The sequence below is a fragment of the Tenrec ecaudatus genome, unplaced genomic scaffold, assembly GCF_050624435.1.
Source record: "Tenrec ecaudatus isolate mTenEca1 unplaced genomic scaffold, mTenEca1.hap1 Scaffold_46, whole genome shotgun sequence".
Taxonomy (NCBI): Eukaryota; Metazoa; Chordata; class Mammalia; order Afrosoricida; family Tenrecidae; genus Tenrec; species Tenrec ecaudatus.
In genome coordinates, this window is record NW_027459367.1 from 82,774 (window position 1) to 98,256 (window position 15,483).

The 15,483-nt window shown below is 49.0% G+C and overlaps 1 protein-coding gene across 1 annotated transcript in view; it reads left to right on the top strand.

Annotated features, from left to right (window-relative positions):
* The window catches only part of LOC142436607 (thyrotropin-releasing hormone-degrading ectoenzyme-like), a 117,596-nt gene that overhangs the window by 78,926 nt on the left and 23,187 nt on the right, over positions 1–15,483 (top strand). The window contains exon 6 of the mRNA XM_075540160.1: positions 3,586–3,717. Within this exon, the coding sequence (XP_075396275.1) occupies positions 3,586–3,717 (132 nt within the window). The remainder of the gene's footprint in view (positions 1–3,585; positions 3,718–15,483) is intronic.

Here is a 15,483-nt window from a genome sequence, read left to right on the forward strand (position 1 = left end):
GACCGTCAACCATGCCTCCCTATGGAGGAATTGAAAAGGCAGGATCTTGACCGCTCCGATGTCTCCCTTCACCCACTTTTCTGTTGTCCGTCCCCCAGGGAGGAGGTCACATGTAGATACTTGTAATCAGTTCCCTCTTTCTAATCCACCCTCCCACAACCCTCTCAGTATCACCACTCACAAATGTGATGTTTCCAGACTGAAATAGAATAAGGACGAAAGACCTGATCATCTCCATCCACACATCGACCTCTGGCCCGCCACGGTTGGCTTCCCCTCCCAGACCTGGTGATAGCACAGACTGGCAGAGTTTGCTCTGCTTCCCATGAGGTGCCCATGAGAGGCTGACTCGACAACCACGGTCAAGATCAACAGCTTGAACTCCTTTATGGGTCTACAGAAACAAGAACAACCTTCTGAAAGGAGGTCGCATTGCTATTTGGGACTGGGAGAATGCCTTTGTGACAAGGATTGTGCTCTGGATCCCAAAGGCGACTTTTAAACACAGCCACATAGCAACTCCGGAAATTGCCATAGTAGAAGCCAGGTTTAAAAAAAAAAAGTTCTACTGGCTTGCTCAAAGGAGGCCAGAGTTGGATGGGGGTGGGGTGGGGGTGGGAGACTCCTCTAAAAATGAACAAATTTGTTTCCTTACATATTTGTCATGTCTTTTGGTCCTGAAAGAAAGGGGGGGGGGGAAGCAGACGAGAGGAGGAAACGGCGACTGACAGTCATCTTGTTGGTATTCCCACAGCATCCCCTCCTTAGGCACTTGCTGCCATCTCATCCAACTCCACTCAGTATATTTTCACCCAGCAATGATGCAGAAATGTCTGTGTACTCCAGTGTTATTGTAGTCGGGCAGCGTTTACGGGTTTGACTTTCAACTCAGCATGGCAGGACGTCTAGAAGCAATTATAACCAGCACCTGCTCTGTCTGTGCGGTGGGCAGGCAGTGACGGATCCCCAGCTTCCAGAACACTAGTGCCCCCTCCCAGCTCAGGATAATGACGGTGACACTCGGCCTCCTTGTTGTCTGGGGGAGCTCTAGGAGCTCTCCTCTGAAAGCTCATATTATTGGCATTTCTTTGAGTGAACACATCAAATTAGTGACTGTAAAGGAAGGTGTAGGAGATGATTATTGGTGAGAAGACAAGCCTCAACCACCTCCAGAGAGCATGTCTCCTAAGTGTAAAGTATGGAGAGGGAGGAAACAATTGACCACAAATAGAATAGGCTCTGAGTCTCGCCACACAATGTATGTGCGTGGTCACTGAGGCGCCAACATTATGGCTGGAGGATGGATATGGTTTGTGCAGCCGTGATTGCCATCCAGAACGTGCCGTGCTATTGTGAAAAACGATTTTTTTATTCTGAGCAAATCTCTGTTTCCACTTGCTTTAATGCTTCGCCAGAGAGCCAGGGACTCTGGGAGGGGTGGGGACGCACAGGGCTGGGCTGACCTCAGGAACTCATGTGTAAAGGGCTTTTTCTCACTTGGAAGCAGGCTGGGTTCACAGCTGTTCTTTCTGGTAAAGCTTGTTTCTGAACCTTGCCACGTCTGAGTCCAAAGAGGGAAATGAAGGTGACAAATGATGCGAGGAGCCCTGGGCACATCTTGGCTATGGTCCTGCTTAAGTCTGTTTCATTTGAATCCCAGTTTTACCTTTCCTCCTTTCTGGGTTCCGAAGCATCAGATGGGTGCCAAACGCTTCCACGGACAACTAAAGCTGAACAAGGTGCAGGCAGATGAAGAGCAACGGGAGGTTGGTGTTTGGGAGAATGAATACTTGGGCTTCCTAGGCCAGTCCAGCTGGTGGTTAGAGCCCTGTTTCAGATTCCACTGAAATCTCCTAGTGTCCAAGGACCAAGTGGCTCCTAAGTCCAGAATTTCTGTTACATGTCTCACCAAGGAGAAACTGGGCCAAAATGCATTGAAGAATAAAGCAGGAGCTTGGCTTATGAATCCACTCTCTGATTCTGAAATTTCAAAGGCTCCGTGCACAGACATTTCAACACTGAAAGCACAGCAGGGAAAATCAAAGACTTGGGCTTCCTCCTTGCCCCTCTTTTAGGGCTTTTATGGTTTTCCAAGGCGCCTCCCAGAGCCGAGTGTTGTATAGGTCATGTTTAAAAATGTCGTAGTTCTGAGGGACTTGCTGTTCTGCTTTCTTTTGCAAGGAGACCCGGTTTCTTGTCTTGTGGCCAAACACAGAGCACAGATGTCTGTGGGCCCCCTCCCTTTCCCCTGACCTTTGCTCTCTTCTCTGGATACCCTACTGACCTGTTCTCCCTTACAAGATCTGAACTGCTCACACACTTCGTTAAATTCTCATCCTAGCGAGAAGCATCCGAGCATCTTATTAGAGCCTGTATGAGTTCTGTTCTGGATGCCTATTTGTGTAACTTCAGGTCTCTGGCATGGAAACGTCCCATGCCCACAGACCCACACAGGTAATATAAACTCCAACAGTAGTTTAAGGTTTAAGGTGGTCACAGGGAACACTGGGGCCCGTGTCTCCTGGTGAACCCCTCAGGCTGTCTAAAGGGGCTAGTTCCATCTCAATGTAGCCATGCAGGAATGTAGACCGGTTAGGTAGCAAGACAAGGGGTTGTTCCTCTCCATGCTTAGGGGGCCCCCTACAGGAGGTTGGAAGCCAATGCGGGCTAAGCCCAAGCCAGGAGAGCTTACTTGACGCCTCCCAGCTGAAAGCCCTTAAAAGGCTGGAATCTGGAGACCACCGCCCTTTCCCTTCAGCTGCTTCTCTGCCTTCCACTCAGCAGGGCTGAGTGTGCAGTGTCATGAGGGTGCCCGTGTTCAGTTTAGTGTAACGCCGGAACCTTCTTCTCTCATGTATATAAACCCACTCGGATTACCAACCAGGCTTTGGTGTGAATTTCTTTCCAGTGTGTAGCCAAGGACCGAGACATTTCCCACCCGAGAAACCTAACAGACCCAGACTTACAATAAACCCATATTTTTATTTATAAGGCAAGAGGTGACCAGGTCTAGACAATAATGGTGAAGAGGGCCCTGGGTTTGAGAAAGATTCTGAAGTAGAATCCATAACCCTTAGAAATGTATTGGCCTTAGGGGAGGGGCAAAGAGGGCTGGATTGAGAAAGTCTCTGGCATCCAGTTCTGACTTGACTTCTGGATCCTGAATCCTTCAGGGCCATGACCTTGCCCTCCAGCCAGACCTTCCAATAGCCATCTTCTCAGAAATTTGTTAATTTCTCATAATACATTACACCTGCCATCCTGTGAGCGGCTACCAAACCCAGGCATTTTTTTCAAAGACAAGCTCGCTCTCTCTACCCCTAAGAGCAGGTAGTTTGAGGATGATGGATATGAGATACCACAGAAGACAAATCTGTTATCTTCCATGGTGCACAAAACATGCTGTCACAACCAGGACTCGTGACAATCCCTCAGTTTCCTAAATTGCTTCACTGCTACTTTTTAATTAAGCCTCATTAGATTGTCATATATTGATAAGAGGGATGACCCTGAACTAGATGCATAAATTAAAGCTATCCTCATCCTGTGCTTTTATATGAATGTGTTAATTATTTTTGTCATTAGGGAGAATAATGGAGGGATGGAGCAATACCAAACGGAGTTTGACAAAGTGTTGGTGTTTGCTGCGGCAAACGTGGTGCGTGTCAGATACAATCCGTCACCCAGTGAGTCTGCAATTAACACCAAGGGACAAAGGTAGGATTCCCTGTAATAAATAACCTTCCTCCCAGATGCTAATGGAGACCCAGCAGGACCCACTGTTGTGTTGTCGCAGTTGTACACGGGCCCTTAGAGGAGACAGAGCTGGTGTTTGAAACGAGTCTTGTTTGCCCCCAGTTGGCTCACACATTTGTTTTTTAAGTGGCATAATCACTAACATTTAAACACAGGGTGATGTCACGTAACAATCTGCAGCTTCTGAGAAATGGAGAGGCCCGACTTTGCTGGTTGACAGTGCAGAGGGACTGGGGGAGCAGTCAGATATGATGATCAGAGTTTGGAATCCTTGCTTTCCAAGTACATGTGTCAAGGAGTTCAAGGGTACAGAAATTTAGGAGGGAAGTTCCAGAAGACAAGTTTGTGTGGTCGATAATAAACCAATATAGGGGTTGAGATTTCAATCTGTTGGCTATTTATTTTGTGCTTGGTAGCCAACCAGCCCAGAATTCCTGACCTCGCCGACCTGTGAAACAAGGACCATTCCAGAATGACATAGAAGCAAGCACGGAAGCGAGGGCATCCATTACCCCGAATGCATAGGGGTCAGGAACTAAGTGCTTTCTGTAGAACAGCTCCAGAAGGCAGACCTTTGGCTGGAAAACCTGTTAGGGAGCTAGCATAGGGACTGGCAGGCCTATTACACATGCTCAGAGGTCCAAGCTACCGGCTCATGAAGCAGTGGCTCACTGCATGCTCAGAAGTTCAGGTTTCCAGCCAGGAGGGGGAGCTATGCCTGGGTGGGGCTGTACCTGCATTGGCTCACCTAGGCCAGGTGAATTCAATTCAACAATTCAGCCAATGGGGTCGACCCACGTCATCGACCACGCCTCCCTAACCGCTCATAAAACTCACGGGGATCCCAAACCAGGCCTCAGCGTGAGCTGTTTCTCGCGTGGAGCCGAGGACCGTGGCACACCTGTCCCCGGAGAGGTCGAAAAGAAGCGGTGCTGTGTGATTCGGAGCTATGAGGCAAGCCGGCCCCAGGAGTGGGCCCTCCCATGTTAGTCTCACGGATTGGGGGCCCCTCTGGGCTCCTTTTACCTCACCACCCTCAGGAGAATTGTTGGGTTGAATTCACGGTGTCCGTCTTTGCGCCGTTTCTTGCTGGTGTCCGTCTTTGCGCCGTTTCTTGCTGATGTCCGTCTTTGCGCCGTTTCTTGCTGGTGTCCGTCTTTGCGCCATTTCTTGCTGGTGTCCGTCTTTGCGCCGTGTCTTGCTGGTGTGCGGGACATGACGTGCCTGCTTTCCCGGGAACTCGCCTGCCTTCCCGGGCTGCATTTGTGAGGGGGCTGGGACGCTGCTGCCTGGAGGCTGGGAGGATTTTGACTCCCAAAGCCTTCTCGAGGCTCAGTGTATAAGGTTTATTTGGACGTGAAAACAGAATCAAAGATGCAATTAACGAAGTTTTAGAAGCAGGCTTTATTGAGAAGCTTGCGGGCAGGTTCAGCAACTCAGGGTATTGAGCTATTGAAGCCGCGCAGGGGGAAAAAATCCTGGCAGCGTTTTTATGCCCACTGCTGGCAGGCACAGCTGGGGAGGATCAAAGCTGGGGAGGATCTGCGCACACAGGTGCTTCAGAAGGGAGAAGGTCATTAATCTTACCTATATGTCAGGGATGCGTGGAGTGACCATATCTTCAGAAAACATTCTGGCTTTGGGACGAGCTGGTTCCAGGAATTTGGGGTTGAGCAGGGGAGGGGAGGTCGGTTAGGGGTCAGCCTTGAGAGCTAAGATGGAGGTGCAGGACTCAAAATGGAGTCTGTTGTGCCAAGACCGGACATTTTAGACTGTGCCCTATAGGGAAAAGGGATGTAACCGTTTCTGTAACTGCTTCCTGTGGGTAGTGGGTAAAAAGCAAGGGGAGGGGCTTTTCAGGCAGAGTACTGACAGTTGCGGCCTAGCACAGGGTGGAGAGGTTGGTATTGCTGGTGAACTGCTATACGGGTAATTTCGCGGAGTCGACTTTGCCGGAGCTGGATGAGACAAGGAGCAATTAAGAGCAAAATTATAACTAAAATTATGGGTCCTAGTATGAGGGCTAGGAAGGAGTACAGAGAAGAGTTCCACCAGGAGGAAGATCCATCTGTTCTGAATCTGTTGTTTTGCAGCTCTCGGTTTAGCTTGTTGAGGATCTGGACTCTAGTTTCCACAATCCCCAGTTTATTGATATAATAACAGCCTTCCTCCTGGAGGAAGAGGCAGGTTCCTCCTTTTTCAGCCGTGATGAGGTGTAAAGCGCGGTGGTTCTGCAAGGCAACTTGGGCAACAGAGGTTATTTGTCTTTGCAGGGAGGCTAGAGACTTGGCAGAGGCATCGACTGCCAGCTGGAAGCATGCGGTTAACTTGTCTGCTGTGATGATAGTGTCCAAGGGCTCCGCCGCTGAGTCCTACTGCAATTGCTGCTGAGGCGAAGGAGATTCTCACTGCTATCAGGAGAAAAACTGCTCTTTTAGTTTGACGACTGTATACTTGGATGTATTTGTCCTGGAACTCAGCCGGAGTGTATATAGGGAGCTGCGGAACCAGAGTGACGGGTAGAGGTAGAACTGATGTTTATATGCATAGTGAGTGTATGGTTGCACCAAAAGAAAATTTTTTCTGGCCCTGTTAGTGGTTTGGAGGGGATTTGGGTGACATTACATGTCTGTGTCGATGGATTGGAGTAGCAAAAGGGCACTTGAGTGTTTTCTGGTTGGATGTACAGAGGGACGTTGGGGATGGTTATGGCTTTTGTGGTCTTTACGTTGGATGAAAATGACAGGGCAGGACCTGGTACTGCTACCAGAGGAGGGCGTTCTAGGGCCGCACACATGAAGCAGGTGGAGAGGTTGCCTAGTCCAGCAAAGTGGCGATGGCCAGTCCCTGCTGAAGCAGGGTGAGCCAGGAGAAGGGAGACTCAGAAGGTTTAGAAATTTAGTTAGTGAGTTGAAGGTCTTGGATCTGAATATTACGGTGGATGGTGGATTGGACCTGGAGTAGCGACCTCCATACATACAGTTTGGCGTCCAGAAATTTCTCTCGGCGAGTGGTGCACTAGGCTCCTGGAACCGGAGACGTCCACCGGCTATCCCAGGGGTCTGGGATTGTGAGAGTGTATTTAGATTGATGGTAGTAGAATCATCCCTGGGGACGAAGGGAAAGGTAAAGTATCTGGCAGGAAGACCTAGGACACCCTACATTTTTCTGCATTCACTTTTTTGCACATTGGGTAGTTGCCTTCTGGTCATACAGGAAGCGTTTTAAAATCAGTGAAATTTAAGTATATGCGTGCTCTGCCCCCTGTGGGTGGGCAGTTAGCGGTGGCCAGCAAATAATCATAACACTTAGTGCAGGCGTAATTGGTATAGTTTTCAGTCAAGTAAAATCGCCAGGCAAAAGGGGAAATTATACTAGGTTTAGCTGTCTGGCTTGGTGAGGTGAGTGAGGCAGAGAGACATAGGACCAGTAGACTGAGCAGACCACTGGGAGCCATGGTCAGAGTTTACTGCCATCTGGACTTGGGACAAATGTACCCAGGAATCTAGTCTAAGAACCTTGATTGCTGAGGGAGTGGTAAGGGACAGTGTAAGGGCCTTTCCACCGGGGTGCTAAGGGTTTGGGTGCAAGGGATTTAATTAACACAGCATATCCAGGATGCACTGGTTTTTGGTGATCAGCAGAGGTCAGAGAGGGTTCAGGGATGGCAGAGTTGGCGTGTTGTCTAAGAAGGTTGTGGAGCAAGCACAAGTATGGAAGGTAAAAAGCTAGCAGAGGGCAATCGGTTGCAGGAAGAGGCGAGAAAAGGAAAGGTTGTCTGTAGAGTATTTTGAAAGGACTGAGGCCGGACGGCTCCTGAGGGGCTGCGCCAAGGCGAGTATAAGAGCAAAGGGTAATAGTTGAGGCCAAGAAAGTTGCAGTTCTAGGGAGAGTTTGGTGAGCTGTTGTTTTATGAGACCGTTAGCTCGTTCAACCTTACCAGAAGACTGGGGGTGGTAGGCTGCGTGGAGTTTCCAGCAGATGCCCAGTGAGGCGCAAACTGCCTGCTGCACCATAGATATGAAGTCTGGACCGTTGTCCGACTGAATTGAAGCAGGCTGGCCAAAACGAGTAATGATGTCTTGAAGAAGGTGAGTGGCGACTATGCTTGCACTCTCAGAGGAGGTTGGAAAGGCTTTGATCCATCCTGAAAATGTGTTCACCATAGTGAGGAGATATTTAAACCGCTTATGCTTTGGCATGTGGGTAACGTTTATCTGCCAGTCCTGTCCCAGTAGGTGCCCTTACATCTGGTGGAGCTGTTTATGAGGGTGTTGAGCTTTCTGGCTATTGGAGAGGGCACCGATGTTGCATTTTGCATGTACTGTGTTGATAGTACTCCATAGTCCAGTGGGGTGAAATATGGGGTTAGAAACGTGTAGAGAGCTTTTGGCCCGATGTGTGGAGAATTGTGAATATTGGTGATGATTGTTTCCTCTTGTAACTTTGGGAGAATGAGTAAGTTCTATTTGTGTACCCACCATTTTTGTTGAGGAAGAGAGCAATACTGGGTGTTTTCCTGATCAGTGTAAGTTGGAGTGTAAGTGGGAGGTAAAAAGCATACTGAGCTAGGAGCGGGAAAGTTGTTGGGCTAAGTCAGTAACAGGATCTGCAGAGTGGGAGGGGGGCCTGTCTATTCCCATAACCGAGACCAGGGAAGGGGAAGTAGGGCCTGAGTGAGAGGGCGAAATGGAGAAGGTAGTCCGCTACCTGGAGCACAACCCTGGGCTCGGCGAGGGTTACCAGAGTTGAGGAGCCAGGGCCTCTTCAGTCCATGAACCCCAGCAGCTCCATACCTTGCAGCTATGTGTCTGGAGTTTCCAGGATCTCGGCACCTCGGCTTTGCAGAGCCGGTGGCAGAGCCAGGGTCAGGCAGTTCGACTTCCAGTGGCCTGGCTGTTTGCACTGCGGGCAGGGCTTGGTAGGAGGCTTGGGATTGGGGCAAACTTTTGCCCAGTGGCCGACCCAGCCACATTTGAAGCAGGCTCCTGGCGGTAGGTGCCGGCTCCCCTGGGGAGCGTGGCGATGGACGGGATTGCCTGCCGGCATAGGGCTGCTACCAGGGCTTGGGAATGGAGGCTAACCATCTGTTGGACCCTCACCTGGCATGTGGCCTCTGCTGGCTCCTCCCAAGCGTTGAAAACTTTAAATGCCATTTTTACCAGATCCTGTATAGGGGTTTCAGGGACCTCCTCAGCCTTCTTTAGCTTTTCTTTCTGATGTCAGGGACTGACTGGAAGGTGAAGTGAGAGGCCAAAATAGAGGCCCCACTTTTTAGACCCTGGGTCTAAACGAGTGTACTTTGTGAGTGCCTCCTGGAGGCGGTTAAGAAAAAGAGCAGTAACTTCTCTCAGTTTGTCATAGTTGACAACCTTGTTGGAGACTGTTTCCAGACCTCTAATGAGGTACCTGAGCATGAGGTTTCTATAAGGAAGATCAGACGCCCGGCCGGGCTGGTAACTCCAACTGGGGTCCTCTATTGGGATGCCATGCGCCCCCAAGGGGACATTTGGGTCGATAGCGTGGTTTTTGTCTGTGTACGTTCCTCGGCAGTAAGGGTAGAAGCAAGGATAATTTGGATGCCATGCCAGGTTAAATCATACGTTTGGGAAATGTAGGTAAATTCTTTAATAAACTTAGAGGGGTCTGCTGAGAAAGAGCCCAGGCGGGTCTCTATCTGCGACAGGTCCTTTAAGGAAAAAGGGACGTGGACTTGAACGAGTCCCTATACACCTGCAACCTCTCTTAATGGACAAAGGGCAGCTGGAGGGTTGTGGGAGCGGGTATGAAAGGCAAGCGGTGAGGACAGGAGAGAGCGATGGGGTGGCGCAGCGGGCGGGGGAGACTGATAGGGCAGCGGGAGAGGCGCGCTGAGGAGCTTGGCTGGCTCTTCTGGGGTTTGAATGGCAGGTTCTTTCTGCTGAGGAGATAGAGCTAACCGTATTTGGCGGGCGGAACAATGGCTACAGAGGTCAGGGCGGGAAGGCAAGTCCCAAAAAGCCTGCACATAGGGGACTTCAGAATCCTTACCAGTCCTCCTGCAGAAATTGTCCAGGTCCTGTAGAACGTTGAAATCAAAAATGCCCGTCGGAAGCCAATGTGCGTGGTTGTTAAGCTGGGACTAGGGCCAGGCAACTTGGGAGAGAAAAACAAGTCTTTTCTTTCACAAGGTCTGAGTGAGAGGGAGAGACTCATCAGGGCAGCCATAGACTGATTTTGAACGTAGGCAAGCGCCGCGCCTAAAGGTCCTGGAGATTTGGGGAAGATGGGTGGCTCTTAGGGGACCCCAAAAGAAGGGGGGAGCCACACACCTATCCCGGGTTTTTGGCACCAAAACACAAGGTCTATTTGGATGTGAAAACAGAATGAAAGACCCAATTAACGAAGTTTTAGAAGCAGGCTTTATTGAGAAGCTTGCGGGCGGGTTCAGCAACTCAGGATATTGAGCTATTGAAGCTGCGCCTGGGGAAAAAATCCTGGCGGCGTTTTTATGCCCACTGTTGGCAGGCACAGCTGGGGAGGATCATAGCTGGGGAGGTTCTGCACGCACAGGTGCTTCAGAAGGGAGAAGGTCGTTAATCTTATCTATATGTCAAGGAAGGATGGAGTGACCATATCTTCAGAAAACATTCTGGCTTTGGGACGAGCTGGTTCCAGGAATTTGGGGTTGAGCAGGGGAGGGGAGGTCGGTTAGGGTTCAGCCTTGAGAGCTAAGATGGAGGTGCAGGACTCAAAATGGAGTCTGTTGTGCCAAGACTGGGACACAGCGTTGTGCCGCGGCTCCGGCAAGCAGCAGGCCTGGGGGCGCCTGCGTCCACCCTGTTGGTTTGGGCAGGACTCTGGCTGGGTGGCCGGCTCCAGGCTGGCTTTCGGCTAGGCCGCAACCTGCGGCCTCCATTTTCCCAGCCACGTGACTCCACTCTCAGGCAGAATGGCACCACCTGTGTCTGTTGTAGCTACACTCCATTCCCAGACAGCAAACCGCCCAGACTGCCGGAAAGTTCAGCAGAACAAGTTTCATTTCCTGCGCAGGGACCAGACCATCTGCTCTCTTGACGGGAGACTGAGCGGCCCCCCCAGTCTAATTTTCCAAAGGTTTTTATACTTTTGCAATGTGCAGGTGTGCAAGCAGGCAGAGCTCAGAGGCGAGGTATTGTGGTTAGCCATTCTTAGTTGAACCAAAACTGCTCTGGTCCTTCTCGCAAGCCTTCTGAACATCCATTTCCTTCTGTACGTTCCCTTGGGCTACGTCTGCACAGCCTAACTCCCCAGTATCAGCTAGTTCATTGGCAGTTCATAGCTAGTTTATTTACCATTCATAATGGCTTCTGAAAGCTCAAAATGACTTCTCTTGTCAAGGCTATTTAAGCTTTGCCCAGAGCTGCTATATTCTCTCCTGTTCTTAGCCAAGTTCAAATCATTGAATCTTCGGTAGCCAGCCCAGTGTATGGTGGGCTCAGCACTAAGAGTTTTGTGGCTTGTACTTTCTGTGTAAGGAATGCCACTAGCTTATTGGTTATTACTGGGCCAAATGTGAGGCTTAGCAGGAGGAGGATTAGGGGCCGGCTAGGGCCGTTCATAGGGTGTTAGCCAGGCTGACCAATTAAGTAGCTTTTCAAACCAATTGGTTCCTCCATTTCTTTTCTTGACTCTTTGTTCTAATCCTTTCCTAACCAGGGCTCATCTATCTTTATTGATTCCCGAATGCTTTGCATAGAATTAGTTTCTCCCAATGCTGTGCACAGCATTCCTTGTTTCCAAAAGAGCAAGTCAAGCCCTCGGCGGGTTTGCAACACAACTGCTACAAGGGAGTCTAGGGATCTTTCTAAATGGGAGACAGGTTTTTTTTTTAATCCCTGTAGATCTAAAGCAATTTGCTGACTAAGAGTCTGATAGTTTAAGTTTCCTTGTATTAAAGCAACTGACCCGACTGCAGCTAATCCCATAATCCCAAGCCCTGTTACCAGTGGGACCAATACTGGGGCTCTTTGAACTCATCCGGAAATTCCAAAGTTATCCCTACACCTCCTTCACCAGAACACAGGTACACTTGAGGACTAACATGCACTAGCACACAAATACCCGGGTCCGCTATGAATACTGGGGAAAAGAGACAGGGTGTTCGTCCTGTGGAACAAGTAAAGAAAGTACTTATTGGAGCAGATAACAAATTATGATCAACATTTGGTTCAATGGGAACAGCTTGAAGGCAAAAATCTCGATATCTTGATATATTAAAGGGATACTTAGATGAATAAAAACACAGTCCTTGCCCTTGCAAATCTTTTAAAGTGAGCTTAGACTTGAGTCCATACTAACATCACCTATAGACTGCTGCTTCGTGTAATCCTTTTCACTAACATTTCTAATTGGATTACACTCTGTACCAATAGTGCTATTTGTACCTGTGCCTACATAGTAAGGGGAAGCTGGGTTCAGACAAAGCCAACAATCAGCTGTGAGGTGAGGATTTGAGTTCATAAATTGGAATATAGCATCCCGAGAATCAAACACAGAACCTTGAGGTGGCTCCTGAATGAGAAGGGCCCTGTGAGTTGGGCTGTCAGTAAACGGGAAAGTTACTGGAGAGTCTGGAGGGTGCGGCAAAGGAATCTTAATGACACCAGCTGTGGCTCTTCAGGATTTATCCCGAGGTTTGGGCCTTTGTACGGATGGCAGGTTGCCATATTTTACTTTGCTGGATAGAAAAGGTTGTCCCGGGATCTCTATCATTTACATAATGTTGAATTCCCCATGTTTTCCCAGTGAACCCAATAACGCTTGAATCCAATTCTTATTGGGCTACATTTGGAAACCATACACGTAGTGGGATCAAACCCTTCCGACTTGAGTCTCATTCTTGTAAAAATAATAGGGTCATCTTTAACAAGTTTCCACCCTGAAAATGATAGTTTCACAACCCCAAGCTGCACAATGGTAATGTCCCTCCCCTTGGCAGTTAGGGAGTCCATGAGCCGGGCATATATAGACATGGTTTGTTTGGAGCCTTCTTTCTATAGAGGGTATTCCGCACCCATAGGACGGGATTCCAGTATAGGTCCCATTGTGCCCGTTACCTTTAAAGGATCCAGAATGCCAATTCTTTCCTAGCAAATCAAACAAATCAAAATGAAAACAGGGGGTCATACCCAGTATAAGAGGTTACATATTCACTGCTGGAGGTTAGAATAGCAGTCCACAGATGTGTTTGTACTTGGGGGAAACACTGGGTGCTGTCAGCAATACTCGGAGAAAAACAATTAAGTTCTGTAAAGCCTTAATTTTGAGGGATTTTCCGTCTTTCTGGGTGTCCATCTTTTCAGGATATGCTCAGGGAGGGCTTTTTTTTTTAACTTATGACTGATGAATCCACGGCCCCCTCCCCACTATTTTAACAGCAGTTGGTGTTGTAAGTATCACTTGGTATGGGTCAGTCCACCTAGGTTCTAAGGTGTCAGGTTGTTGCTTCTTTACCCATGTCCAGTTTCCTGGTTGCACGTTGTTGGCTGCCTGTTCCCTTTCCCTTGGTTAGGCCCAAAATGAAGGTGTCAGAGCAGATGATTTGTCTCTCACCTGTTGCACAGCCTGCAGGCACTCGATGAGGGAACGATTAGTGACTTCCATTATTTCTACTTCCTTCAATCTTGGGAGGATTTGGGGAAGGTCTGCCAAACATAAATTCAAATGGGGTCATGCTTTTCACATAGGGAGTGCATCAGACTTGAAGTAGGGCAAAAGGTAAAGTAAGGATCAACCCAGTTCTCGCCAGGTCCTAAATGCAACTTAACGAACAATTCCTTTAGGGTTCTGTTTATTTTTTTCTACTTGCCCTGAAGAGCATTGCTAAGACTTTAGTAATTTGAGCAATAAATGTTGGGCCATTGTTGGACCCCAAGGTGGTGGGAAGGCCAAATCTAGGGACGATTTTAGTTACTAATAATTTACACACAGTGGCTGCAGTTTCCTTCTTGGTTGGGAAGGCTTCCACCCATCCAGAATATGTGTCTACGAACACCAGCAAATATCGGTAGCCATACTTTCTAAGTTTGATATCCATAAAGTCCACCTCCCAGAATTCTCCAGGACTACTACCTCGAGCTCGTGGTTGGGGTTGCTCCTTTTCTTTCTGGGATTGTTTACCCGAGCACAGTGCAATCAACGGTGGGTGACATCTGCCACCCAGTGTCCAAGCCTGGGTATGTAAAAGGGCCTGAGAAGCAACTGAGACAGTTTAGAGAGGATCCCAAATGCATACCTTCATGTAGTCCTTGAATCAGATCTCTCCCAGAGCTTCTGGCATGAATCTTCTTCCATCAGGATGGAGCAGCCACCCTGGATGCTCCCAGTCTTTTTGGCAGGCCAGCTCTTGCCTTATCTTTAGATCATTTTCTGAGTATGTAGGTTGTGGCTGTAACACTGGGGATGGCATGGTCACAGCCACTACCTTGGGGATTTGTGGTATAGTCCTGGCATTCGAGATCCACCGGTCCGGCGGACTGGTTAGGAGTGGTTCAACCATAGGTCCCCCTACCACAGCAATATCCTGTCCCAGTGTAAGCTTCCTAGCTTCTATGACTAGGATGGCCGTGGCAGCCTCAGCTCGCATGCAGCTCAGCCATCCTGCAGCTACAGAGTCCAGTTTCTTTGAAAGATAGGCCACAGGTCTCTTCCATGGCCGCAAGTTCTCAGTTAGCACTTCTTTTGCTGTGCCTCTGGCCTCACATAGACAATTGGAAGGGCTTTACTATGTCTAGTAGGGCAAGAGAGGTTGCCCATATGAGCGACTTTTTAAAGGATTCAAACGCTTGTTGTTCTACTTCAGTCCATTTAAGTTCTTTTTCCTTTCCCCAGTACTTGCATATAGGGGTTTCGTTGTTTTTGCAAATCCCAAATTCCACAATGGACAGTACCCCACAGCTCCTAGAAACTCTTGCAACTGCCTCTTAGTCTCAGGGACTGGGATTTTGAGGATCGCCTCAGTGCGGCTGGGGGACAAGGTCCGCTTTCCCTCCTCCAGTTGGTAGCCTAGGTATACATCTTTATGGACACACAGTTGAGCCTTTCTTGCAGATACCCTGTACCCCAATGGGCCAAGGACTATTATCAGGTCCTTGGTAGCCCGTTGGCATTCCTCCAGGGTTTCGGAGGCCAGGAGGAGGTCATCTGCATACTAGAGCAAGGTGGTTTGGGGGTGTATCTCCTTGTGTCCCTGTAAGTCTTCACTGGGTTTATGTGCAGGGGACACGGGTATGGAGAACAAAGCATCCTTTAAGTCCAAAACAGTATAACAAATTCAGTTTGATGGAATAGTACTCAGGAGGGTCTCGGGGTTTGACACGTGGGGTGGCCAGTTTCTATCCTCTCATTTGCCTCTCTGAGAACCTGCACTGGTTGGAAGTCCTCAGTTCCCGGCTTCTGCATGGGTAGCAGGGGAGCATTCCATGTGGACTTGCAGAGGACCCAAATGCCTGTCCTCTTTAGTCTGCAAATGGGAACAGAAATACCCACCTTTGCTATACAGGGAGTAGGGTTAGCTTGACACACCAGTGTAGCTGAGCTCAGAAGTTGTACGACCCCAGGCACCTGAAGTTCAGAAAGGTCTCGCACGTTGTTCTCTGCCCAAATAAAAGGAATATCTTTTAGCGATTTATCAAGAAGTTCCTTTGAGGAGGTCTCTTCTGCTCCTTGATAAAACACATATCACTCTGACATTGGAGCGGTGAGCAA